The sequence below is a fragment of the Callospermophilus lateralis genome, chromosome 4 (assembly GCF_048772815.1).
Source record: "Callospermophilus lateralis isolate mCalLat2 chromosome 4, mCalLat2.hap1, whole genome shotgun sequence".
NCBI classification, from domain to species: domain Eukaryota; kingdom Metazoa; phylum Chordata; class Mammalia; order Rodentia; family Sciuridae; genus Callospermophilus; species Callospermophilus lateralis.
In genome coordinates this window covers 93877933-93903930 of record NC_135308.1, presented here as the reverse complement: position 1 = coordinate 93903930, position 25998 = coordinate 93877933, and the positions used below count along the sequence as shown (strand labels likewise).

The 25998-nt window shown below is 37.3% G+C and overlaps 1 protein-coding gene across 1 annotated transcript; it reads right to left on the bottom strand.

Annotated features, from left to right (window-relative positions):
• Positions 1 to 1498: 1498 nt before the first annotated feature.
• On the bottom strand, positions 1499 to 22613 carry Smco2 (single-pass membrane protein with coiled-coil domains 2). The gene is made up of 9 exons (XM_077109262.1): positions 22483 to 22613; positions 19339 to 19438; positions 17152 to 17285; positions 16419 to 16568; positions 12860 to 12947; positions 10094 to 10150; positions 7925 to 7981; positions 6429 to 6604; positions 1499 to 1697 (listed from the first exon to the last, which is right to left on the bottom strand). The coding sequence occupies exons 1-9, from the start codon at positions 22611 to 22613 to the stop codon at positions 1499 to 1501; spliced, it is 1092 nt and encodes a 363-aa protein (XP_076965377.1).
• Positions 22614 to 25998: the final 3385 nt, after the last annotated feature.

Below are 25998 nucleotides of genomic sequence, written 5' to 3'. Positions count from 1 at the left end.
ACACAGCTTTGGATAGCACACAGCTTTGGATAGTACAAACTTCAAATGTCAGTTTTATCTTGATAGCCTATAGCCCTAGATTCTATCCCAAGTACCAAATAGATAAATGAATATATAAAATAAAAATAAAGTTCTTATATTCCACATTAGTTCTGCTAAATCTAAATATCTGGCGGGAGGGTGGGATTGGAAATCTCTAATTTACAAAGTTCCCCCAAATTATTCTGATTCATCCAGTCTGTGGGCTAGCATTTGGGTCTATTCCTGAGACCACAAAAATGAGTGAAGTGTGGTGTTTGTTTTTAAGGAATGAACAAACCAGCATGGCAAGCTACAGCAACTGTCCTAACTCTGCCTAATATGCCTGACTTCTAAGTTGTACTCATGGTATTTTCCCCCCTCTGAAATGCTTTTTCCTCCTTTCTGCCATGAAAATATCCACCTTTCAAGATCTATTCAGATGGATCATATTTCACATTCCTTTGTCACTTCTCTCCACCCCAAGCTCATTACACTACCATGTTTCATAAAATTCACATTTACCTGTCCACTTCTCCATCACCTCCTTTTCATTCCTTTTTCAGCTTCTTTAGACTGCTCAGATCACTGGATGAACTTTTAACTCTTAACTTTTAATCTCCAGCTCTCCCTCCACCTGCCCTCCTACACCATTTAGTCTTTATGGTTCTATTAATTTTGCATGGTTCAGTTAAAACTATTTTTATATTAAAATACCTAGAAAGTTAGGGATAAAATGCTCTAGCTTAATGTTCAAAATTCTTTACTGTATGAGATGGAGTCCCTCTGATTGTAAGCGACAGAACTGACTCTAGTTTAGCAGGAAAAGATACGGACAAGTTCACAAAATTGAAGTTGCAATCATTTCCATTGTTTGCATGATTCTTCTTAAAATTCTCATTCTTAAAGGTCATCTGATGCAACATAGTTCTAATTCTTATTAATAGGAAGACAGGGCATCAACTGAAAAGCCACCTATAAATATACTTACAGGAGAAAGATAGTTCCTTTAAGGCACAATCAGGGTGTGGTCACCAAAAGGAGAAACAAATATTAAGGAGAAAAATCTATATCTATATCTATATCTACTATACTCCAAAAAGGGTCCCAATCCAATGAAGTACAACTGGACACAGAGGGGAGGAATTCTGTGCTTTTCTTTTCTGAGACATCAGTGGTCAAAATGGGGACAATAATAGCTCAAGAGTGCTAGTACTTGACTGTCTCAGTTGACTGTCCCCATGTTGGGGAAAGGCAGGCAGGCTAGTGGTTTCAGATGTTTTAAACAGTGTGTGCAATGATTCAAGAAGTCACCAGGAGTCATTAGGATAAAGATAAACTTTTCATATTCATGTAATTATAATGAGCTTCACAAAATACCGAAGAGTATTTTTAAAAAATAAGTCAACCCTCATAATACAGGAACAGCCAGAATTTTATTGGGGAGAAAGTCAGTAGGGTAACAGTAGCTTCTGAATTTTTAGGAGGGTAACAAGTCTTCTACTTCCAGGTTCAAGAAAGGCCCGATCATCTCCCGAAGTTCCCACATTGTGCGGCGCCCAAGTATGCTAGGGAGCACCCTCTCAAAGATAAATGTAGCATCCACAAACAGGACGTAACATGAAATTCCAGTGAAGGTGAGGACATAAAACATGATGAAAATTCTCAGTGCACGTTTCCTAGGAGGAAAGAAAACATCTGTGTTAAAAAAAAATTTAAAAAAGCCTGAAGAGAACCGCATTGATAGGACTCCAGGCTTCACTATCCAGGTAGCTGTAAAACTTGATCTCAGTTCACGTCTGTAAAAGAAGGGGCTTGGAACAGATGAGTGCTCACAGCCCATACTGGGGCTGGCAATGGAATCTAATGTGGGACAGCCATAAGGCAACAGAATCCTGGATGTGTTGGGGCTCTTCTCACACTCCTGCAGGTTGTCCCGGCCCTGCCTGTCCTGAGGTGTGGGATGCCTATTTGGGGACATGGAAAGACACTGGCAGTTAGATTTTCTTCCCTTGTGTTTTAGTCAGTTTTTGCATTGCTATGACCAAAATACACAACAAGAACAACCCAGAGGAGAAGTTTATTTGGGGCTCATGGTTTCAGAGGTCTCAGAACATAGACAGCTGACCCCATTTCTCTGGGCTGGAGGTGAGACAGAACATCAGAGGGAAAGGACCAATGGAGGAAAGCTGCTTAGCTCATCGCAGGGTTGGGAAGCAGAGAGAGGAAGGGGCTGCTGGAGCAACAACCTTTCCAGAGCATGCCCCAGTGACCCACCTCCCCCAGCCTCAGTTACCACCAGTAAGTCTCTTCCAACTAGGATGAAGTGATTAGGTTACAGCTGTCACAATCCAATCACTTTTCCTCTGAATATTCCTGAGAACAGGAGCTCTGGGGGGATACCTTGTATACAAACCATAAATATATCAGATATCACACAAAATATATCATGATGGTAGGTAGGAATGAAGCTCTGTCACCAGTTTTGTTCTGCCACAAGATTCTCCCTTATAAAGTAATCTAAACTTTTTCAAATCCTTTTCTGGGCTGGATCCATGGTGTATTTTGCTCATTTGATTTTAAGTCCTTGCGTTGTCAATTTCTAATTGTACATGCAATCTATAACTAGATAAAAATAGAAAAATCTATGACTAGAAAAATCTAGAAAATCCAGAAAAACATAAAGAAGAAAAGAAATGTCACAGATAATCTAATTACCTAGAGATAAATACTGTAGGATTTATTTCGTAAGAGAAAATCTGGGGCACAGGTAAAGCCAGCTTTGGATCTATTTTGTGACCTAACTCGGTGGATTTTAGAAACCAGAGCCAAGTTTCTTAGCATTATACCCCCTGGCTACCTCGTAGCAGTTGCATAAGTAATTGATTTTACCTCACACATTTATTAAAGAACCAACATTCTAAAGATACTCTGTCAAGAAGGAGCTTTGAGTGCTGCTAACATAAAGTAGAGAGGTCCTGTCCTAAGGGCCCCTAAGTCTAGATTTATTCTTTCTTATGAAAAGGAAAAATACTCACTACCAAAACATATCTAGGGCTGGGATTGTGGATCAGTGGTAGAGCATTTTCCTAGTTATGTGTGAGGCACTGGGTTTGAGTCTCAGCACCGCATATAAATAAATTAATTAAACAAAGGTCCATCAACAACTAAAAAAAAAAAAAAAAAAAAAAAGTAAAAATCTCTATTCTTCCTAATTTCCCAAAATAGTCATCTTTGAAAACATGAAGCTAGAATACTTTCTTTAAAAAATACTTTTTAAATTTTTAAAAAGATGCAAATTTCTGAATTATAGATAACTTGGGAAACAGAGAAAAGAAGAAATTACAATCCCATAGCTTTAATATAAACAATTTAAAAAAATATTTCCTTCTTTTCTTCCCTTATTATTTCCTTTCTTTATTTCTTTTATTTTTCCCTTCTTTTTTTGGTGGTTTTGGGGATTGAACCCAGGGCCTTGTGCATGGTAGGAAAGCACTCTACCAACTGAGTTTCAACCCCAGCCCCTAATTTATTATTTCTATTGTGCTTTAGGGTTTTTGTGTGTGTGTGTGTTTTTTTTTTTTACTTTTTTCCCTTTCTTTTTCTCTTTGTATCATTCCAGGTTTTTTCCTCCCTAGAGTGAATTCTCTAGGTATAGATGAACTCATGTTTGTTTTTTTTGACACTACTGAATCACTTGATTTTAATTTACAATAACTGAACTTTTAATTTAAAGGCTCTTCAATATTTTATTAAGCAAATATAAGTGTATATAATATCTATTTTAAAAGGGTCAAACATTTTTCTCTGGAAAACATCATAGCTATTAAATTAAAATAAGGTTTTTATAACATCTCCTTAGTATTTTTAATAATTTTATTCATTTAAAACTTATTTTTATGAGACTAAAAATATTCTTTTAACTTTTGAATACTATCTATTTATTTAATTTTCAAATCTTGTGGTACAAAAAAATTTTCAGTCTTTTCCAAAGTGTTCATATTATTTGTGGTCACTACACAAGGGGTCAGTATAGAAAGAGAATCAAAGGATTGGAGGACAATACCAAGAAGAGGCCACATTCTGAAGCCAAAATAGCACAAAATGACACATAATGATTGAATATTTGCACAAGGTAAACCTCCTCAAAATGTTAGCAGTACATAAATATGCTTTAATGGAACTAATATGCTTCCAGTTCTTTAACAAGAGAGTGGACAAAATCTTAATTAGGATGTAATGATTTGAGAAAAAGATGGCTAACTCAACTGGATTATAATCTTCCTATATAATAATGAAATAGTAACTGAGAGACATTTGCTTATTTACTTATTTATGTTTTTGAGAGGTACTTCATATCCCACGAAATCCACCCTTTAAAGTGTATGTGTCAGTGGCATTTAGTTTAGTAACAAGGGTGTACCACCAATGTCACTAATTCCAGGAAAATATCATCTTCCCCAAAAGAAAATCCATATTCACGAGCAGTCACTCTTTCTCTATTCTCTATTATAATGTGCTCTTATAACCAATGAGCTACTTGCTGTCTGTATGGATTTTCCTATTTTGAACTTCACATAGAAGGTATCATATACATGTCCTTTTGTGTCTGGCTTCTTGTATTTAGCATGTTTTATTGAGATCATTCATGTTGTATCAGTGCTTCATTCTTTTTTGTGTCTAATACATCATTGTGTGGATATACCACATTTTGTTTATCCATTCATCGGTTAATGAACATTTGGGTTGTTTCTATTTGGGGGTGGTTATGAATAATGCTGCCATAAACATTTATGTTCAGGTTTTTGTGTGGACATATGTCTGACTAGATCATATATACCGAGGAGTGAGGGCTGGAATTGCTGGGTCACATAGTAACACTCTCGAACATTTTTAGGAATTATCAAACTGTTTTCCAAAGTGGCTGTATCATTTTACAGTCTCACCAACAATGTATGAGGGTCCTGGTTTCTCCACATCTTCTTTAATGATTTTTTTTTTTTTGTGTGTGTGTGTGTGTGTGTGTGGTGTGTTGTTTTGTTTTGTTTTGTTGGTGCTAGGGATTGAACCCAGGGGTGCTCTACTACTGAGCTAAGTCCCCAGTCCTTTTTATTTATATTTTTAAATTTTTAGAAAAAAAAAGGGTATTTTGCTAAGTTGATGAGAGTCTTGCTAAATTGTGGAGGATGGTCTGGACTTCTCAATCCTCCTGCCTCAGCCTCCCGAGTTGCTGGGATTACAAGCATGTACCACCACATCTGGCTGAGATGACTGTAGATCATCTTACTGGGTATATAGTAACATCTCACTATGTTTCAATGTGGTTTTGACTTGCTTTTCCTTAATGACCAATGACATCAATCATCCTTTCATGTGCTTCCTTGTGGTTTTTGACCAGTGTGCTTATTGACCACACATCTATCTTCTTGGAGAAATGTCATATCTAAGTCCTTTGACTATTTTGAAAACTGGATTATTTTTCTTTGGGACGTTAAAGAGATGCTTATAGATTCCAGATACTAAATCCTTAATTTTGAGAGTTCTGAAAAAGTTGATTCTGATAATTTTCTTCAGGTTTAAGGAAGAGAAAATTTTCTGAGTTTTTTTTTAAAAATATTTCTTTAGTTTTTAAGTGGACACAGTATCTTTATTTCACATTTATGTGGTGCTGAGAACCAAACCCAGTGCCTCACGCACGCTAGGCGAGCGCACTACTTGAGCCACATCCCCAGCCCTTTCTGAAGTTTTTGCTTCATCATTTTCACTGACTGTACTCCTCATTTATTTATTAATTTGACATTTGCTGAGCATTATAAGAATATTCTATATATGTCCCCAAATCAAGATAAGCTCCCTGCCTTTGTGTATCCCATTGAGTATTACAAGAGAGTTGCAACACCTGAAGTGCAGTAATATGCTCTTGGCTCTATAACAAGATTATGTGCAAGGTACAGGGTGCACACACTCTGACAACAACAAAAAGACAACTCAGCTTTTAAAAGGAAAGGCCTTGAGAAAATAGAGTGTTAAAGCTTCTACATGGGTTAGTTAGTTGGAAATGAAGAATCAGAATTCTTTTCTTAGAGGAGAATCTTGCTCAGAGTCTTTAGGATAATGTAGCATCTCTAGAAAAAGACCCAAAGAATCAGAATTCACCATATACAGGTATCCAATACCACACAGGAGAAAGGCATCCTGTCCAGCAACCAAAAGTTTTCAAATCTGCTTAGTGAGAATGTTCCTTTGGTGGTGGAGGTTTATCACAGCTTGATTTAGATAATAGGTAGACAGATCTCACATATAGATAAACATATAGATATCATATATAGATAAATTTATCCCCCCCCCGCCCCCGCAAAAAAAAGAAAGAAAGAAAATTCAGCCCACAAGGGCCCCTCTTTCCAACTCACCATGCTGCAATGTGGGGAGGAGAGTTCTGTTCTAAAGGGGGTGGTGAGGCCTCAGGAAGCAGTGGATCTGTTTCTTCCACATTCATTTCTTCAGAATTGTAAGAATCTGTTTCCCTTTCTTGAATTTGGTACATTCCCAACTTAGTATTCAGCAGAGTCATTTCCTTATAAAAGTTCTGGAAAAAAAAAAGAGAGAAAAATCAACTTTTTTTTTTTTTTTTTTTTTTAAATCATTCTAGCAATCTCCTAGTCCTCACCCACCACACCCCAGCCCTGGGGCTCAAACCCAGAGCAGTGCACCTGCTAGGCAAGCACTCTTCCACTGAGCTACATCCCCAGGCGCTGTTTTGTTTTATTTTGAGACCAGATCTCACTAAGTTTCCCAGGAGGGACTAGAACTTGTGATCCTTCTGCCTCACAACTTCCCAAGTAGGGAGACTTCAGGTGCCTGCATGATAAATCATGTGCATGTGACATGAGGAAATCATTGGTAAGGGCATACTCAATAAGAGGGGACTTACACATTCACAGTGTAAGGAAGCACCATAGTAGACAATTAAGTGAAACCCACATGTTAATCTGTTTTTTAAATATTTTTCTAATATATATATATATATGCTTAGTTGTTTATGGACCTTTATTTTATTTATTTTATTTTATATGTGGTGATGAGAATAGATCTCAGTGCCTCACACATGCTAGCCAAGTGCTCTACCACTGAGCTACAACCCCATCCCCCCTGCATGCTAATCTTCATTGGATTATTCAAGCAGGAAGATATCTGTGTACTGAATTAATCTAATTTGTTCATTTATGTAAACACATATGTAGTCATATTCATTGGATGACTATTGCCAACTAGGCAGTCTTCTAGGATATAGTAATAATAAAATACCCAAGGAAGGTGCAATCAATTATATGTACATTTATAGGGGCTATGGAACAAATAACTAAATGCACACATACATTAGATGCTATGGATTAATATACACACTAAAGAGAAAACTAGGTAATGAAACAAAGAGTAGCTGAAGGTTTGGGGGCATCTACTGGAGATGTGGGATGAATAGGTACCTGTGAGAAGGAAGCAGGTTGATACACTCATTCATTCATTCACATTTACCTGGATGTGTGAGACTATGGGGAAGGAATTCAAAGATGAAGTCATTTCCTGGCCAGGGAAGAATAAGAGAGGTCTGGAAGACGAAATGACATTTGAACTGAGAACACCCAGAATGGTAATTCGTGGACATGGAGAAAAGCTCCAGATGGAGGGAATGGGAAGTAGAAGCAGCACAGGGGTATCAGCTCAAGAGTGCACCAAAACTGTGAGATGTTCTGTTGGCCCGAAGCAGAAGGCCAGGAAGGGAGAAGGAGATAAGACTAAAGAGAGACTGCAGTGTGGTGTACCTACAAGTTCTAAGAGAACAAATAACCTTTGGGTTAAGATAGAAATCTTGTGATTTATTTGAACTGGTGTATCTGTAAAATCTTACCTCTATTCTTTCAATGAGTTTCTCCTTTAATTCATGAGCTTCATTACAAGCATCTACCTGAAAGGACATCCATATTTCTGAGCAAAATGAAAATTATAATTTCTGGTTTATACAATAAAATCCCTCATTTCATTTGACACCACTTATAAAGTGTGGGTTGAAATTTACTTTTACTTGGTGAAATTGTTCCTCTTAGAGTAAATTCATGAATTGTTCATGAACCATGAATTGCAAACTGCCAAAGGATTAATCAATAGATTACCAAGATTATTTTCAGTACTTTGAAAGTATACATTTACACATTAGCTACTTGTTATAAATCATGTTTTTCTCTCTGCAGTACTCCTTCCTTGCTCCTTAGAAAAAAACAAAACAAAACTTCTGCAGAACGTTAGTATGTTTCTGAGAAAATAAGAAAGTTTTTTTTTTTTTTTTTTGTGCTGGGGATTGAAGGCTTTGTGCACATGAGGCAAGCACTTTACCAACTGAGCTATATCCCCAGCCCAGAAAGTGTTTATTAAAAAAAAAAAAATACATACATATTTTTTGGTAAGGGGAGTTGAACTAAGGGGCACTTAACCACTGAGACACATCCCCAGCCCTTTTTTGTATTTTATTTAGAGACAAGTTCTCACTGAGTTTCTCAGCACCTCACTAAGTTGCTGAGATTGGCTTTGAACTTGTGATCCTCCTGCCTTGGCCTCCTGTGCCACTGGCAATTCAGGCATGTGCCACAGTGCCTGGCAAAAAAGTATTTCTTTTAAATACTTAAAAATTTATAATTTATAACTATGAAGTCCTATTTTATTTAATTGAATATTCAGGCTCCCTGGTTTAGGAAAAGCTATTCATAAAAAAGTTATAGTTCCTGTTTTCTTCCCATGTTTCCAGTAAGTTATCAAGGAGAGAACATAGATGGTTTCTGTCAATAAGACAGGGAGCTGGGGTTGTGGCTCAGTGGTAGAGCACTTGCCTAGCATGTGTGAGGTACTGGGTTCGATCCTCAGCACCACATAAAAATAAATAAAATAAAGGTATTGTGTCCATATAAAGCTAAAAATCTTTAAAAAGAAAAAAGAACAAGACAGGGGCCAAAACCAAACCATTCCCTTCTAAGACATGAATGCCAACTGCACATATGTCAGAATTTATGATGCTTTCACATGTGTTAAATTAATCATCCCAGGATACCTTGAAAAGCAGACTTACAGCAGGAACAACAGTGTGCTGGATTCAAGAAAGATCAGTTTTAGAGATGGCAGTGTCCCTAGAAACTGATTCTTTTATTTATTTTTTAGTTGTAGGTGGACGTAATATCTTTATTTTATCTTTATGTGGTGCTGAGGTTTGAACCCACTGCCTCTTGTGTGCTAGGTGAGCGCTGTACCACTGAGCCACAACCATAGCCCTAGAAACTGATTCTTGAAGAAGCCCTTGTAAGAGTAAGGCAAGGCATGGATTTTCAAGGCATAGTTTCTAGTGACAAACAGGGTGTATGCAGTCCCAGATATCCAACAAAATAAATTTGGTAAATTCAAACCTGCATAATAGCAGTGACTAAAAAAAAAGGTAAGAGGACACCTACAAGCATAGAAAACTATTGAAGAAAATTGTTATATGAAAAAGCAATTGCAAAACAGTGTGTGATCTCATTGAAATAACAATAATACACAAATATATGTACAAGAAAAATTCAGAATATCAGAATATAAATGTCCTAAGATGTAAAGATCCTATTACATTTTAGAATATAAATGTCCTAAAATAAAATGTCCCTTTTGAGGGATTGGGATTATTTTTCATTTTTTAAAAACTCTCAATTAGTCTCACAATTTTTAGTTGCTAAAATAAGTATGTATTACTTCTATTAGAAGAAAAATGCATATACATGTTTATGTATAATATTAATATAAATGGGGAGCATGACAAAGACTGGTTCTTTTCATCCGGAAAAATGGGCAAGTGACTTCATCACTTCGTCTTTTTGAATCATACTTTTCTTTTTTTGAAAGTAAGACTACAGACTAAATGACAGTAAGTCCCTACTTGGTTTCAATTTCTGAGAGTATTTTCATTGAATTTTAGATTCCATTCCCTGAAATTCTCTAAATTTGAGATTTCTTAAAGAATTATTTACCTCCTTAAGTTGCAAAGCCATTTTATCATTACCTGGGTCAATTTGTTATTCATTTCTCTTAATTGCTTTCTAATTTCTATGATCTTCTCCTAGAAAACAAAAGCATATAAAGTAGAAGTTATAATGAATGATGTGTGGAAGTGAAACAAAACAAATTATTTTTAGGAGAAAGTACATGTGAGGTCAAAAAGTTTCAGATGGAATAAAAGCTGTTCCACCCCCAATGCCGATCTCTGTATTAATCTACAAAACAGCATTAAATCAAGATATCGCTAGCTGCATCCTACATAAATGGCCATGGAGGTAGACACTGAGCAAGTTGGACACAAGTAACAGAAGTACTTATCTCCTCAAGCAGTTTTTAATCACCAAGAGCTTATTGCTACCCTGGAAAGTGTGTAGTCACCTCCATGTGGTACCAAGTTAATTTGTCACCAACCCCAAATTGATCATGTGATTTAATTACTTAGGAAGGAGTTATGCTACAATGATCACATTTTAATTCACCTTCTGGTTTACTTATACAACAAACATCTTATGCAGAACTTGTCAAAGATAACTAGGATAGAGTTCATCTCAGAATAAAAATCTAGATGTTTATTTGGGGATTTCAGAAAGCTTCATGGACGTGAGGACTCAATGATCAGGTGATACAAAAGGCCACCACAAAAGGCAGTCCACCAATGCGATGGTCATCTTCACCCTAAGTACATGTATGAAGACACGAAGGATGTGACTCTACTTTGTGTACAACCAGAGATATGAAAAATCGTGCTCTGTGTGTGTAATATGCATTGTCATGCATCCTATTGTCATATATAACGAATTAAAATTTCAAAAATTTTAAAAAATAAATAAATTTTTTTAAAAAAGGCAGTCCACAGTTTTAAAGGTCTTTTAAATAAACCTATCTTTGTTTCTGTTTTTCTTTTTTTACAGAAATAATTTTACTAAATTATTCTTTCACGTTTTCCTTACTCCATTTTTATCATGAGGAATAAATAAGCCAATACTTGTGATATTATTTTAATTTTATTAACTTCCTTACTTTCCTCACCAGAGGAAATTCCATCAGCCCGTACACTTGACAACAGAGATTGGGTCATTTGTTTTTTTTTTTTAAAAACATATTTATCGAGGTACAATTTATGTACAGTAAACTCACCTTTCAAGATCATATAGTTCCTAAATTTTGATGCTTGCATACTGTCACGTAGTCATCACTGCGACCAGGATTACAGACTGTTTTCTTCATTTCCTTTCATTTCTTTGTGCCCTTTGTCAATCCCCTCCTCCCTTTCTCCACTCAACCCCTCACCACTAACCTATTTTCTCTTCCTATGGTTTTTGCAGAGTGTTACCTAAATAGAGTCATACGCCCATAGCCTTCTGAGTCTGGGGTCCTTCACTTAGCTTAAGGCATCAGAGTCCACTTGTGTTTTGGGTGAATAAGATGTTTGTTCCTTTTTATTGCACAGTGGTATTTCACCACACAGGACCCACAGTTTATCCACATACCCACTGGTGGATACTGGGACTGTTTCTTGTTTTTAAGCACAGGCCTGGTTTTGTTTAGTTTTGTTTTTAATGTGTATACAAAGTTTCATATTTCCAGTACAGACAATTTCCACATATAGGTATGATGTCTGCCCTTTTGCTATTATCCCAAACTCCTCCTTTGTTCAAAAACAAAACAAAACCAAACAAAAAACTCACTTTTATTTAACTTTGCTCCTCCATCTTTCTCCCGAATCTTTAGATATTTGTCCTTCCTAATCTCTGCCTCCTGATGAAAACCACATTCCTATAATACATTCAGCTGACTTTTGGGAAAAATGTCGAAGGAGACCGTCCGCTTCTTTTTTCCAGAGTTTGCAATTTCCAAAGCCCAAAATAGTGCATGTGTGTGGGTGGGTGGGTGGGGAGCTGTTTTCTTTTTAACTAGTGCAAAATAAGATTATGACTGAGAATATTAGACTCTATTATGTTTAAAAGTAATTTTTTCTTCTCCAGGTAAGAAATCTGTGCTGGTCTGGAGGTGCCTTTAAAATGTGAGGAATCTAAATAAACATTACCTTCCTACAATACATAAAGTAAATTTTACTTCTTCCAAAATCCACTTTAAATTCTAGAGCTTGAACAAAGCAGAGGCTGGCAATTTCAATAAAAAGAGATAGATACAGAATTTTTTTTTTTTTTTTTTTTAGAAAAAAGTGCAAATTTTCATTTTGGACTTCTCTTTAAAGGCCTGGCTTACAGTAGAGTGGAAGAATTACCAGTTAGAATTCTGAAGTCTTATTCATGCTCAGAATTGATCACTACCTTTCAGCTTCATATCCTGTCTCTTAAAAATAGAAAATAAACGCTTTCTCTAAAAAGAATTTCTGTGAAATGTGAGGAGACAAAGCAATCAGAAAACTGAAGATTGTGAAAACCACTCAAGAACTCATCAAACACTTATATTCTAAAGATGCAATTCTTGAGGAATATTCATTTCCTGAGTGGTTTCTCTGTGCTGTTAGGTGGTGGGAAAGAACTTCCCTTAAGGTACTTACCCGTACCTTAAGATGGCACGAAATAGAGATTTATCGTCTCTGTCTTACCTAGTTTGAAGGTAGAATGGGAAGTCTAGGCTTCTTGAGTAATGAGAGAAGTGGTGTTACCCAGGAGGCGCTCAGAACTGACCATGAAAGAGCACCCCTCTTTGTGACAGAGAGGCATCTTACTTCTTGTTATGGCCTGTGAAATGATAGAAGGGGTAGGGAGAAAGGGCAGAAGCTCCCAAGTCTCCAGCTTACCTCAATGTTTGCCTCCTTGACAGGGTCAAGGCCTCGGTCCCCCAGATTTTCAGTTTGGCCTTCCAGGGACATCACCTCATTTAATAAGCTGCAAATAGATTAAGGGATGAACTAAGTCCCGTGAATTAAGAAAAGCCACCCAATAGAATCGATACTTTTGATCTTTCAAAAATGAAGTGCTGTTCCTATATAGACACTTGGGTAATGATTGTATTGGAATGAGAAGTTGTAAATTAGATTAAATTCAAGAAAGAAAAAAAAAAAAAACACCCCATGTCATCTAGATAATATGAAAGAGCTGTCAGGCCTAATAGAATGAAGACCGACTGCTGCTCCAAAGACATGGTTAAGGGAATGAAAAGTCAAGCCACAAATTAGGAAGGAAAATTTGCAAATCACATCCTGAATATCTGGACTTTTATCTAGAATATATTAAGAACCTTCACAACTCAATAATAAATAAACCAACAACCCAAATTTTTAAATGGGCAAAAGATGCAAACAGACACTTCATCCAAGATGATATATACATATAGCAAGTAAGTATAAGAAAAGACTTAACATCATTAGTTATTAGCTAAATGAAAATTGAGGACAATAAGATACCTCCACACATCTATTAGAATAATTATAGTAAAACAAGAAAAAGAAATAAAAAGAAAGAAGAAGGATCCTAACAATGCCGAGAGCTGGTGAGGATTCAGAGCAGCTAGAAATACATGGCTGAAGCCATGCAAAATGGTATAGCCATTTGAAACCATTTGGCAGTTTCTTAAAAATATAAATGTACACCATTTGGCCCAGCTATACTACTCCTTGGTTTATACCCAAAGGACTTAAAATCACCATACTACAGTGACACAGCCACATAAATGTTCATAGCAGTTCAATTCACAATAGGTAAACTATGGAACTAACCTAGGTGTCCTTCAATAGATGAATGGATAAAGAAACAGTGGTATAAAATGCTGAATGTTTTCTTTGATACAAGAAGGCTGATTCATAGTGGGATAGGGAGAAGGAGCATGGGAGGAATTAGATGAACTCTAGGTAGGGCAGAGGGGTTGGAGGGGAAGGGAGGAGATATGGGGTAATTAATGATGGTGGAATGTGATGATCATTACTATCCAAAGTACATGTATGAAGACATGGATTGGTGTGAATATACTATGTATACAACCAGAGATATGAAAAATTGTGCTCTATATATGTAATAAGAATTGTAATGCATTATGCTATCATATATAAATAAAAAAATTTACATGAAAAAAGAAACAGTGATATATATCCACAATGGAATATTATTCAGCCATAAAGAAGAATGAAATGATGGCATTTGCTGGCAAGTGAAAGGAACTGGAGAATGTCATGCTAAGTGAAATAAGCCAATTCCAAAAAAACAAAGTCAGAATGTTCTCTCTGACATGCAGATGCTAACACATAATAAGGGAGGGGGAGGGAAGAATAGAAGTTCACTGGATTAGACAGGGGGGAATGAAGGAAAGGGACGGGGGATGGGAATAGGAAAGACAGTAGAATGAATCACACATAATTTTCCTATGTTCATATATGAATACATGACAAGTGACACTCCACATCAAGTACAACCACAAGAATGGGATCCTAATTAGAAAAAGTTATATTCCATGTATGTATTATATATACTCTACTGTCACGTATATCTAAAAAGAATAAATTATATATATATATATATATAGAAAATCCCTTGTTTGAGTGACTCCCCCCTCTTCCACTCACAATACTCCAAAATAAAAGCCATTCTGTCAGAAAAAAAATTAAATGTACACTTACTATACAACCCTATTTAACTCAGCATTCTCATTCCTTGTTGTTTATGCAAGAAAAAGAAAAATGTGTACTCACATATAAACCTATATATGAATGTTTATGTTATTTTTATACATATTTGCCCCAAATCCTAAAAGTTCTTTGATTGCTAAATGAATAAATGGTGTTATATGTATGTAAAAGAATACTATTCAGCAGTTAAAAGGAGGAAACTGCTGATACACACAGCAACATAGGTGAATGTCAAGTGCACTCTACTAAATGGAAGAAGGCAGGCTCAAAAGGCTTCATGTGCTCTGAGATGCCATCATACAACATTCCAGAAAGGGTAAAACGATGGGGTCAGATAGATCTGTGGTCACCAGCAGCTTGGCCTGGGGACAGTGGTGGACTTCAGGACGGCATGAAGGATTTCGTGGAGCAATGAAAGTGTCCCACATCTTCACTCCGTTGGCTCCACCACTATACACATTTTTCAAAACCTACAGGACCATACACTAAAAGACATAGTTTACTGTATGTGAATTATACCTTCCTTTTAAAAATGGGGGAAAAAACTTAATATGTGTGATTTGAATTAATAAAACCTCAGAACCCTTTTAAAAGATAATATTATCAATGCTTCAGTAGAGGAAAAGGACCCTTTTGGATAGGATGGTCAGAAGGCTTCTGTGAAGGAATCTTTTGCTGAAAAGCTAACCCCTGAAAGGTAGGAGAACAGAGAGAAAGCTAGCTCTGCAGTAGGAAGGGTTTGGAGCATAGTAGGTAAGTTCAGAAGGCCACAGGTACGCATTTCTTTTCTTTCTTTCTTTCTTTTTTTTTTTTTTGTTTACAAATGGGCACAATGTCTTTATTTTATTCATTTTTATGTGGTGCTGAGGATCAAACCCAGGGTCTCCCATGTGCGAGGCGAGCGCTCCACAGGTACGCATTTCTAACAGTGACTTCCATTTAATAATCATTTGTTATGGACCAGGTCCTATGTTACCATCTTTACATACGGAATTGTATTGAGTCCCTACAATATGCCAGTGAGGTGCCCTTTAGTTCCTCTGCATAGAAGAGGAGAGCCACGGCTTTAAAAAGGTTGGTGATTTAGCCAAGAAAAGTCCGTCAGGATTCAAACTCAGGTCCCTCTGACTCCAGAACCCATTCTCTTTATTCTAGTGGTTAAATGAATAACAATTATTATGATGATTTTTTTCCTTTGGTGCTAGGGTGTTCCACCACCGAGCTATACCCCCAGACCTTTTTGTTTTTTTGTTTTAAAACAGGGTGTCATTAACTTGCCCAGGTTAAACTTGAACCGCTGATCCTCCTGCCTCAGGCTCCTGAGTCACTGGGATTACAGGCATGTGCCACCATGCTCAGCAATAACAATTACCTTTTCTTTTTCTTCACCTTAAAATGTCCCACTGAAATCCAGAGGCACATTACCAAATATGCTTCACATTTTTTTCCCTAAGCATGTCCTGTCAACAATACTGAATAACCTTCAAAGGTACTGAAGACCTGAACACATTCCTGTGGTAACTAACTCAGCCTTAAAGAAAGTGTGTGAGAGAACACAGAGCAAAGATGCAGATAACTTCAATTTCCACTCTAAGATTTTGTGGCATTGATTACAGATCACAGGACTTTATACTTCTTATCCTAAAGATTTCATCCCTTTAAATCCAGCACATCTTAGGTTTTGGAATCTATAAAACCTTCCACTATTTTTTGACCGACTTCAGTATCCTACAATTACCTTTTCACTGTGCTTTCCGTTGTATTTATCTTTTGTATAATGTTGTTGATTTTCTCCATCCAGTCAATATGATCGGCTCCAACATCTTTCACTTGCAGACCCATCTTTGCATTCCAGTAGTTCAGCCTAAGAAATATCCTCTGTGGACTCCTGTAGAAATGTTAGGACCATTGGTAGGTAAGCAAGTGGGGAATGGCTGACATAGCCCCAAACTCCCTTTTTTCGAATGACGAATGGGTCTGTTTATTCATTTCTTATCATCAAAATGGAACAGGTGGGCACTTAGGACTCAAGAAGTTTGGGCCTTTATCTGATATCCATTTTAACAGGTCTTTAAAAGGCTGGATAAAACAAAGCATATTTCATATTTATCGACAAAACGTGGATGTGTTTTAATTTCCTCCCATGGAGCAAATGCTAAATATTGGTATCAGGATAATGGTTGCATCTTGTTGAGGAAGAAGTATACAATGGAGAAAGGGTCTAGAAGGGCTTCACAATATATTTGTCATGATAATGAGAATGATTTCCATATCTAGAAAGTTATCTGAGAGGGTTGAGGTAGGGTATTACTTTCAAGCTTCAAGGATAAGTTTGCAAAGAGACGAGTGCTTTGTGGTTCAAGACATGTATGGAATTTAAATCCATTAGGTTTTCCCTCAATACTTTGCGAAATTTCATCCTTCCTGCCCCCCAGTCATCAAGCACTTTTTCTGCAGGTGCCAAGGCTTACAGCTCAGGGATCTTGTTCTCTGGAAACAGCATCGATGTGGACACTTGAGGTACTTCATGAACAAGATCTGGTTTTTGCTCATCCTGTTTTTTCTGAAGGTCCTGGCCCTGTTCAGCTTTCAGCTCCAACATATCCTGATCAAGATGATGAAGGAAGCAAAGCAGAACAAATGGGTTATCACAAGAAGTAGAGGTTCCTCTAGCTCCACCCAACATCCCTTCTCTGGGAGCAAACACAGCCCTCCGAGGCCTGCACCTTCAGTTTGTGAAAGGCTGGGGCAGGGACATGTACTTCAGAGCTCTTGCTGGGTACAGTGACTCATGCCTATAATCCCAGTGATTCAGGAGGCTGAGGCAGGAGGATAACAAGTTCAAGGCCAGCTTCAACCATTTAGTGGGGTCCTGTCTCAAAGTAAACAATAAAAAGAACTGGGGATGTAACTCTGGGGTATTGTGCTCTTGGGTTCAATCCCCAGTACAAAACAATAACAAACCAGAGCTCCTTTGAGTATTGATGAGTACTAGAATTCCACCTGACCATTGGACTCTAAAACTCTACTCAAATGACTCTCCAGATCTATTCAAAAATTCATTTTAATGGAAAAGAGAAGCTGTTAGGGATTGTCCCATATATCAAGAGAGTCTAAAGAGATATAGCAATTGGGTGCATTGCATAGATCTTGCTTGGATGTTGGTTTAAAAAATACAGCCCTAAATTGTGCCCTAAATTTCGGGCACAATTGCAGAAATTAGAATAGTGAGAGAATTGAGGATACAGGAATAAATTATAGAATTATTGTTAATCTTCCTAGATGGGATGACAGTATTTCAGATATGTAAAAGAAAGTCTATTTTTAGGGATGCTTTCTGAAGTAAACAGGGATGAAGTGTTACATTGTCTCTGACCTACTTTTTAAATGGTTCAGAAAATTCCATCTACTTATATATACATAAATACTAAGCAAATGTGGTGCAAGTTAACATTTTTAAAGGATAGGTGTGGAATGTGGTGGATCACTGTGTAATTCTTTTAAGCTCTCTTTTGATTTAATTTTTTTTTTTCATATCAAAGAGTTTAGGGTAACAGCCTACTCTGAATTTGATCCACAAAATTTCTTTCTTATTTGCCTTGTTCTAGAAAAACATTCAAGGCATTTTCTGACACATCAGTTCTATACATACAAAGATTAACAATAGATTGTCTTTGAACAGGTCGTTTTTCTTTTCTTTTCTTTTCTTTTGAAGAAACTATTGAGAAATATTTCTCTATCTTGTGAAGGTGTTTGACCTGAAATTCCTGAATTTCAGCAAAAACTATTTTTAAACTGGAAAGAGAAAAGTTTGGAGTAGGGAGAACAGATCAATTTCTTATTGAAATATCTGCATAAACTACTGGCCAAGTCAGGAAGGATAACTCCCACCCACATAACTCTACAAATCACTGTCAAGTGAATTATTTCTTTTCATTCTCATGATAGATTTGAGGTGAATAAAGGCACTTGAAATCCTCTAGGCCATTCATAGTGACTCATCCAAGTTCACATAATGCAGCAAGTTAGGTGGTAGCCCCCAAAGACATATCTGTGTCCTCATACTAGGACCCTGTGAATATTACCTGGTTTGGAAAAAGAGTCTTTGCACCTGTAATTAAGTTAAAGATCTTGAGTAAAGACCATCTTGGGTTACCTGGATGGATCCTAAATCCAATGACAAATATCTCAATGAGAGACAGAAGAGGAAAAGCATAGCGTCAGGGGAGAAGGCCTTGTAGGGTGGAGGCAGGGACTAGAGGTATGAGCTGCAAGGTGAAGACCTAAAGCCACCAGAAGGAGGAAGAAGATGGATTCTCCCTGAGAGATTAAATCGGGGGTATAGCGATGAAGCCTATTGAAAGACAATCTGCAACCCAGAGTGGTTTTTCATGTAGCAATCTTCTCTAGGGTGAAGAATGTTAGTTATTTCATAAATCACTGAGGGCAAAAATAACACCTAATACACATTTTTCGCCCCCACGGGAACACTAGCAATTACCTCATGTTTTAACAACAGACTATAGTGACAGTAAGGCCACACTCTGCCTCCCTCCTGGTTTCAAGCTCTAAAGTCTTGTCCCTATTGGGAGGAAATCCTCATTCTTACCACATTGAGATAGGAGATGTGTCTTGCTTACCCATTTTTTGGTGTCCACTTTGTGAAGGAAGTCAGTTTGAGGAGTTTCACGGCAAACCTTGTCGTTATAGTCCGATCCGTCCAAGCTCTGGTCCATCTTGGTCATTTCTCTTAGCAAACTGTAAGCCACACAATGGAAGAAACAAGGGCCAGAGCTCAGGCCTGCCCTCCCCGTTTCTAAAGGGGGACCCTGGGATCTTCCCAGCCCCAAGGGGCACCTGCTGGTCAGGTTCTGAGTTCATTCTGTGTGAATAATGCCACACAGGCCATCTCACAAAAAAAGAGAAATAGAGGGGCTGGATAAATATTTACTGGCTGAATCAATCAATTATTTGTCAATAAGATCTCAAAGTCATTGCAGCTGTGTGTATATGCATTGATAAATGTGTGTTCAAAATAAACAAGTAGAGTTAAAAAACAAAATAATGGGGAGAGGGGAGTAAGTTTATGATGTCCTCTTGACCTTCATACCCCCACTCGTCTCCTGACAATGTTTACGTTTCTCCCTTATTAATCTTCCTCAGACAGTCCATGATAAATACGCAGATGTGGTTGTTTATCTAAGTGTGTGTGTGTGTATGCCTTTTAAATTATAAGTGGGAGGATATTTATATACTGTTTCTGTGCCTTCAATTTCTTTATTATTATTATTTTTTCCCAAGAGCATGGTGTGTGTGTGTGTGTGTGTGTGTGTGTGTGTTCTGTTGTAGTTGGAGAATAATTTATTTATTTATTTTTATGTGTGCTGAAGATCAAACCCAGTGCCTCCCATGTGCTAGAAGAGTATTCTACCACTGAACCACAACCCCAGCTCAGTAGCATGGTTTTATTTCTGTTTAGCAATCTTTTTGTTGGGTAGCATGTAATTTTAATACAAATACATTTTGTTTTAGTTTTTGTCAATTATATGTCTTTTTAAAATTTATTTATTTTTTATTTTGTTATATATGAAAGCAGAATGCATTATATTCATATTACACATATGGAGCATAATTTTTCATATCTCTGGTTGTACACAAAGTAGAGTCACACCATTCGTGTCTTCATACATGTACTTAGGGTAATGATGTCCATCTCATTCCACCATCTTTCTTACTCCCATGCCCCTTCCCTTCTCCTCTCTCCCCTTTGCCCTATCCAAAGTGCCTCCATTCCTCCCATGCTCCCCCCACATCCCCATTATGAGTCAGCATCCTCATATCATAGAAAATATTCGGCCTCTGTTTTTTTGGGATTGGCTAACTTCACTTAGCATAATATTCTCCAGCTCCATCCACTTACCTACAAATGCCATGATTTTGTTCTCTTTTAATGCTGAGTAATGTTCCATTGTGTATGTATACCACAGTTTCCCATTCATCTACTGAAGGGCTTCTAGGTTAGTTCCACAGTTTAGCTATTCTGAATCCTGCTGCTATAAACATGGATATGGCTGTCCCACTCCTTGGTTTATACCCAAAGGATTTAAAAACAGTTTACTATAGGGACACAGCCTCATTTTTAAAATTATTTTTTAATTTTTACTTTCTATTTTTGGTCTTTAGAAGTTTTTTTAAAAATATTTATTTATTTTTTTTTTAGTTTTTTTCAGCAGACACAACATCTTTTTTGTTTTTTTGTATGTGGTGCTGAGGATCGAACCCGGGCCACATGCATGCCAGGCGAGCGCGCTACCGCTTGAGAAAAAGAGTGGAAAAATAATCACTGAACTATATCTTTGCCAGCCTGGTATGTTTAAATGGATACCTGATTTTAATCTTTTTTTTTTTTTTTTTAAGAGTGAAGTTGAATGTTTTTGCTTATATGTATACAACTCAGCTATATTTCCTTTCCTGGAACAATTGTGTTGATATTATTTGTCCATTTCCTCTTGAACTGTTGATGTTTTGCTAATATGCACATATGTACACACACACACATACACACACACACACACACTTTTCAATGAATCATAATACATTTGTGATGTAAGAAGGGGTTCTGGAATCTATGTATATTTCTTCAGCCTGAATAAATATTGCTTACATGAATAAATACTTCTCTAAGTTTCCAAATATACAAGATACTATTTTCAATTAATTATAAATGCATTTAAAAACATCTTTTGTGGGGCTGGGACTGTAGCTCAGTGGCAGAACACTTGCCCAGCATGTGTGAGGCACTGCTTCAATCCTTAGAACCACATAAAAAATACATTAATAAACAAATATATTGTGTGTTCCTCTACAACTACAAAAATGTTTTTTTTTTTTAAATCTCTTATATCATAATAGCTTTTCTGACATGTGAGGAATTCTGGAAAATCTTTCATTTTAAAAAAGTTTTCCAAGGCTGGGGTTATGGCCCCGTGGTAGAGCGCTTGCCTAGCATGTGTGAGGTACTGGGTTTGATTCTCAGCACCTCATAAAAATAAATTAATAAAATAAAGGTCCATCAACATCTAAAAGAATACAAACTAAAAAAAAAAAAAAAAGTTTTCTTGCTGGATGGGGATAGGGGTGTATTTAACACCTGTAATCCCAGCTACTTAAGAGGCTGAGGCAGGAGAAGGAAAATAAGTTCTAGGCCAGTCTCAGCAATTTAGTGAGATCTTACTTCAAAATAAAAAATAAAAAGAGTTGGGGATGTAGTTCAGTGGTAGAGAGCTCCTGGGTCCAATTCCCAGTATCAAACCAACGAGAGAGAGAGAGAAAGAGAGAGAGAGAGAGAGAAAGGATTTCTTAATCAAAAATGTTGTTAATCATTAGCCTGTAGGTACATATTTTTATTGTATGCTAATATGTGTGTATATGTACATACATACACACGTATATAAATATTTGTTCTAGCTCTAATCTGGAAAGTATTTAAAATGGCTTACGTCTTTAGCAAGTGAAGATAACGAGGCCCTGAAACTGTCAATTTTCCCAAATCAAGATCAGAGTCTTGACAGTTTCTACTTGGTGGTGTCTGCCTAGTTCATGATCACAGGCCTCCTCAGTGTGTCCTTAGGCCTCCTTCAATAAATATTCATGAGATTAAAATTAGGTGAATTGTAGGAAGAACATCCACCCAGACCCTGAACTTGAAAAAGCTCACGATCTCATCATTTTCATCCCACTGGCCTGAGGACGTCTCCAGACACTTACGCAGAAGCAGCTGCTGCAGGCGCAGCCCCACTTACTTCATTGCACCTTCAGTCACACCGAGATTTTGGAGAAAGCCATTGTTTTTTTCAGTCAACGGTTGTTCCTTCCCAGCTGTCTTTGTCTGCAGAGATGTCCCATCATTTAGACTTGGGGGTGTGAACTCCATTCCTTCAGACTGCAGGGACAGGGACAAAAGAGGAATTTCACGCCAGATGGCAACTCCATCATCTCCTCTGACACCTAGCTGATTCCTCCTCAGGGAGATAACCAAGGTCCTTGACCTTCCACGCTGGCCATCATTGTAAAGGACCTGAAAGTGGCTCTGAGGTTTCTCTGCCCATATAAATGAGAGAAGGTGGTGTGTATGTCTCCCCAAGGACACACCTATGTCTGAGGCTGGGAGATGTATTTTGAATCCCCAAATGGGAATACTATAGAGGGATATATATCAGCCAGCTGAGGAGATGGAAATCTCCATTTAAAAACAATTTCTTTGGTTGTAGATGGACTCAATACTTTTATTTATTTTTTATGTGGTGCTGAGGTTTGAACCTGGTGCCTCACACGTGGTAGGCAAGCGCACTACCACTGAGCTACAACCCAGCCCAGGAATCTCCATTTTTATAGCCTGTTTCTGATGATATAATAATATGCTCATTGCAAAAAACAGAAGAGATGAAAGATGAAAATAAAATTACTGCTACTCCAGAGATAACCAAAGATAACTCCAGATTGTCCAATTTAACCTTTGCTAGTATTTTGGTACATTATCTTTGTTTCTAAATTTGACATCTGTTTTATTCTTTTCCCACTATTAACAACCAGATCTTTTCTTATTGTTCATAATATAAATAATATAGTAATGAGGCAGGTGCAATGATGTACTCCTGTAATCCCAGTGGCTCTGGAGGCTGAAGCAGGAAGATCACAAGTTTAAAATCAGCCTCAGCAACTTAGTGAGGCCCTAAGCAATTCAGCAAGACCCTGTCTTTAAATAAAATATAAAAAAGGGCTGAGGATCTGGCTCCGTGGTTAAGCATCCCTGAGTTCAATCCCTGTTACCAAAAAAAAAAAAAAAAAACAAAAAAACTTTAAAATCTATATATATGTTTATAGGCTACAAACTATAAACTTAGGATACTTGCTTAGAAGTGGAATCGCTGCCTCACATTGTACAAAGTACAGGTTTTTAAGGATTTAGGGAAACAGATTGCTATCTAAAAGGTTTAACCAATATACTGTGCCACCATAATTTGTTCAAAAATTAGAATACTAGGGCTGGGGATATAGCTCATTTGGTAGAGTGCTTGCCTTGCATGCATAAGGCCCTGGGTTCAATCCCCAGTATGACAAAAAAAAAAAAAAATAGAATACTCTATAAATAATAAAAATTCCTTATTTCATCAACTCTCTGAAATCTTAAGGGCTTCCTCAGGAGTGATTTAAAAACCTAGATCTCTATTTGGACACCCCACAAATTCTATCTCACATTTCAATAACAACAGAATCCTAATGATGGCTCATGTCTTTCCAGCCCCCCTAAGACATCACAGTGCTCTCCACACATTTTCTCACTCCCTTCCTAAACCTCCACCACCAGGAAGGTATGATCCTCATTTTATGTACACATTAACTAAGGCTCTGGGAGATGATTTATTTGGATGGGTACACAGCAAAGCCAGAACTCATCTTCCATGTCCTCAGAGCTACTTGTAAGGGATTTCCCCTAGGACTACCTCCAAAAATGATATAGATCAGGACTCTCCAATAGCACTTTCTGAGATAATAGAACTGTCCTCCAGGGTGTTCAATCCAATAGCCACTCGCCATGTATTTCTACTGAGCTCTTGAAATGTGGCTAATGCAACTGAGGAATTAAATTTGTAATCACATGTATCTAGTGACTATTATATTGCACAACTCAGAATTTTCTGGAGTAGGCAAAGCAAAACATGGCCTGCAGGCCACATGCAGCCTGCCACCTGTTTCTGTAAATAATTTTACTGAAACAGGATCATACTCATTCCTGGACATGTTGTTTATGACTGCATTTGCACCGCAGTGACAGAGTTAGATGGTTGCAACAGAGGCCATTTGGCATACAGAGGCCCAAATATTTACTGTCTTGTACTTGACAGAAATAATTTGCCAACTCCAGTTCTACACTATCACCTTCTTCTATGGTGTTGGGTGTTTACTACGATTAATCAGTTGAATACAGTGAATGAAAGTTGGATTTTGGAAAGTCAGGCTGAGTTCATATCCTAGTATCAACTCTCAGCATCCAGACATAATTCTGTTCCTCTGGTCCTCCTTCCTCATCTGTAAGATGGGGCTGACAATACTACTGTCAATGTTATTGAAGCTGTGAGGAGTAAGCCAAGTATCTCTCTCTTACTGTGTCAACACAGTATCAGGTAGACAGCAAACACCAAAATTACCTATCAATCAAAATGAAAGTAGTGGAAATGGAGGAAGGTTTCTTTAACTTCAAATAGCGCATAATAATAACTGCTACATAAGCAGTATCATTTGCAGCACTTTCAGTTAATAAAGCACTTTTACCAAATAGTTTCATGTAATCCTCACACCATCTCATGGTCTATTAATAAGGCAGATATTTTTTATCTATCATTTTAGATGAAGAAGCTGTCTCTCAGAGACAACCATGACTTATTGAAAGTTTTATTGTTACCAAATGGTAGAAGCAGCATTTAAACTTGCCAATTCTGATTCTGAGTTCTGCAATCATCCTACTGTATTACCCAACCCTGATGGACAATCTGTTCTCATAGACTCATTAACAGCATTCTTACCACTAAAACAACTCATCTTTTGAATGCAGTCATAACTTTTGGCTAGTTATATAGTGAAAGTCCTGACTAATCAAAGTGTGGTCTGTAGACCATCAGTATCAGCATGGCCTGGGAGCTTGCTGGACAGGCAGAATCTCTGGTTCTATACCAGGATCATTGAATCAACACCTGCATCTTAACAAGATCCCTGATGATCCATACACATAGGAAAGTCTGGAAGGGCTCATCCTCTTCCTTCCCTACCCACTTTCTTCATTTATTCTATAGGACTATTTGGTACACCAGAGTGAATCTTTCTCCTTCATTCATGCCCCATAAAAGCTTTTTGTTTTTTCCAGTACAGGGGATTGAACTTAGGGGGGTGCTTTATCCTGAGCTACCTCCCCAGCCCTTTTATATTTTTTATTTTGAGACAGATCGTTAAGTTGCCTAGGCTGGCCTTGAACTTGTCAATTTCCTGCCTCAGCCTCTCAAGTAGATGAAATAACAAGTTTGTGCCACTGTGCCCAGGTCCATAAAAGCTTTTAAAAAAATTTGGAGAAGCATTCATACATCTTAGGAATGAATCAACTATAGAAAGACAGCTAATGAAATCTCTATACTTATAATTTGAGGGAATTTTCTCTAGGCTTGATCACTCAAATTACCCTCTTCTGTCCCTGCTAGCTGGTTATTCGGGATCTCAGAAATTTACCAAGCATGGTTTTGTTTTGTTTATTTGTTTGGTTGGTTTCG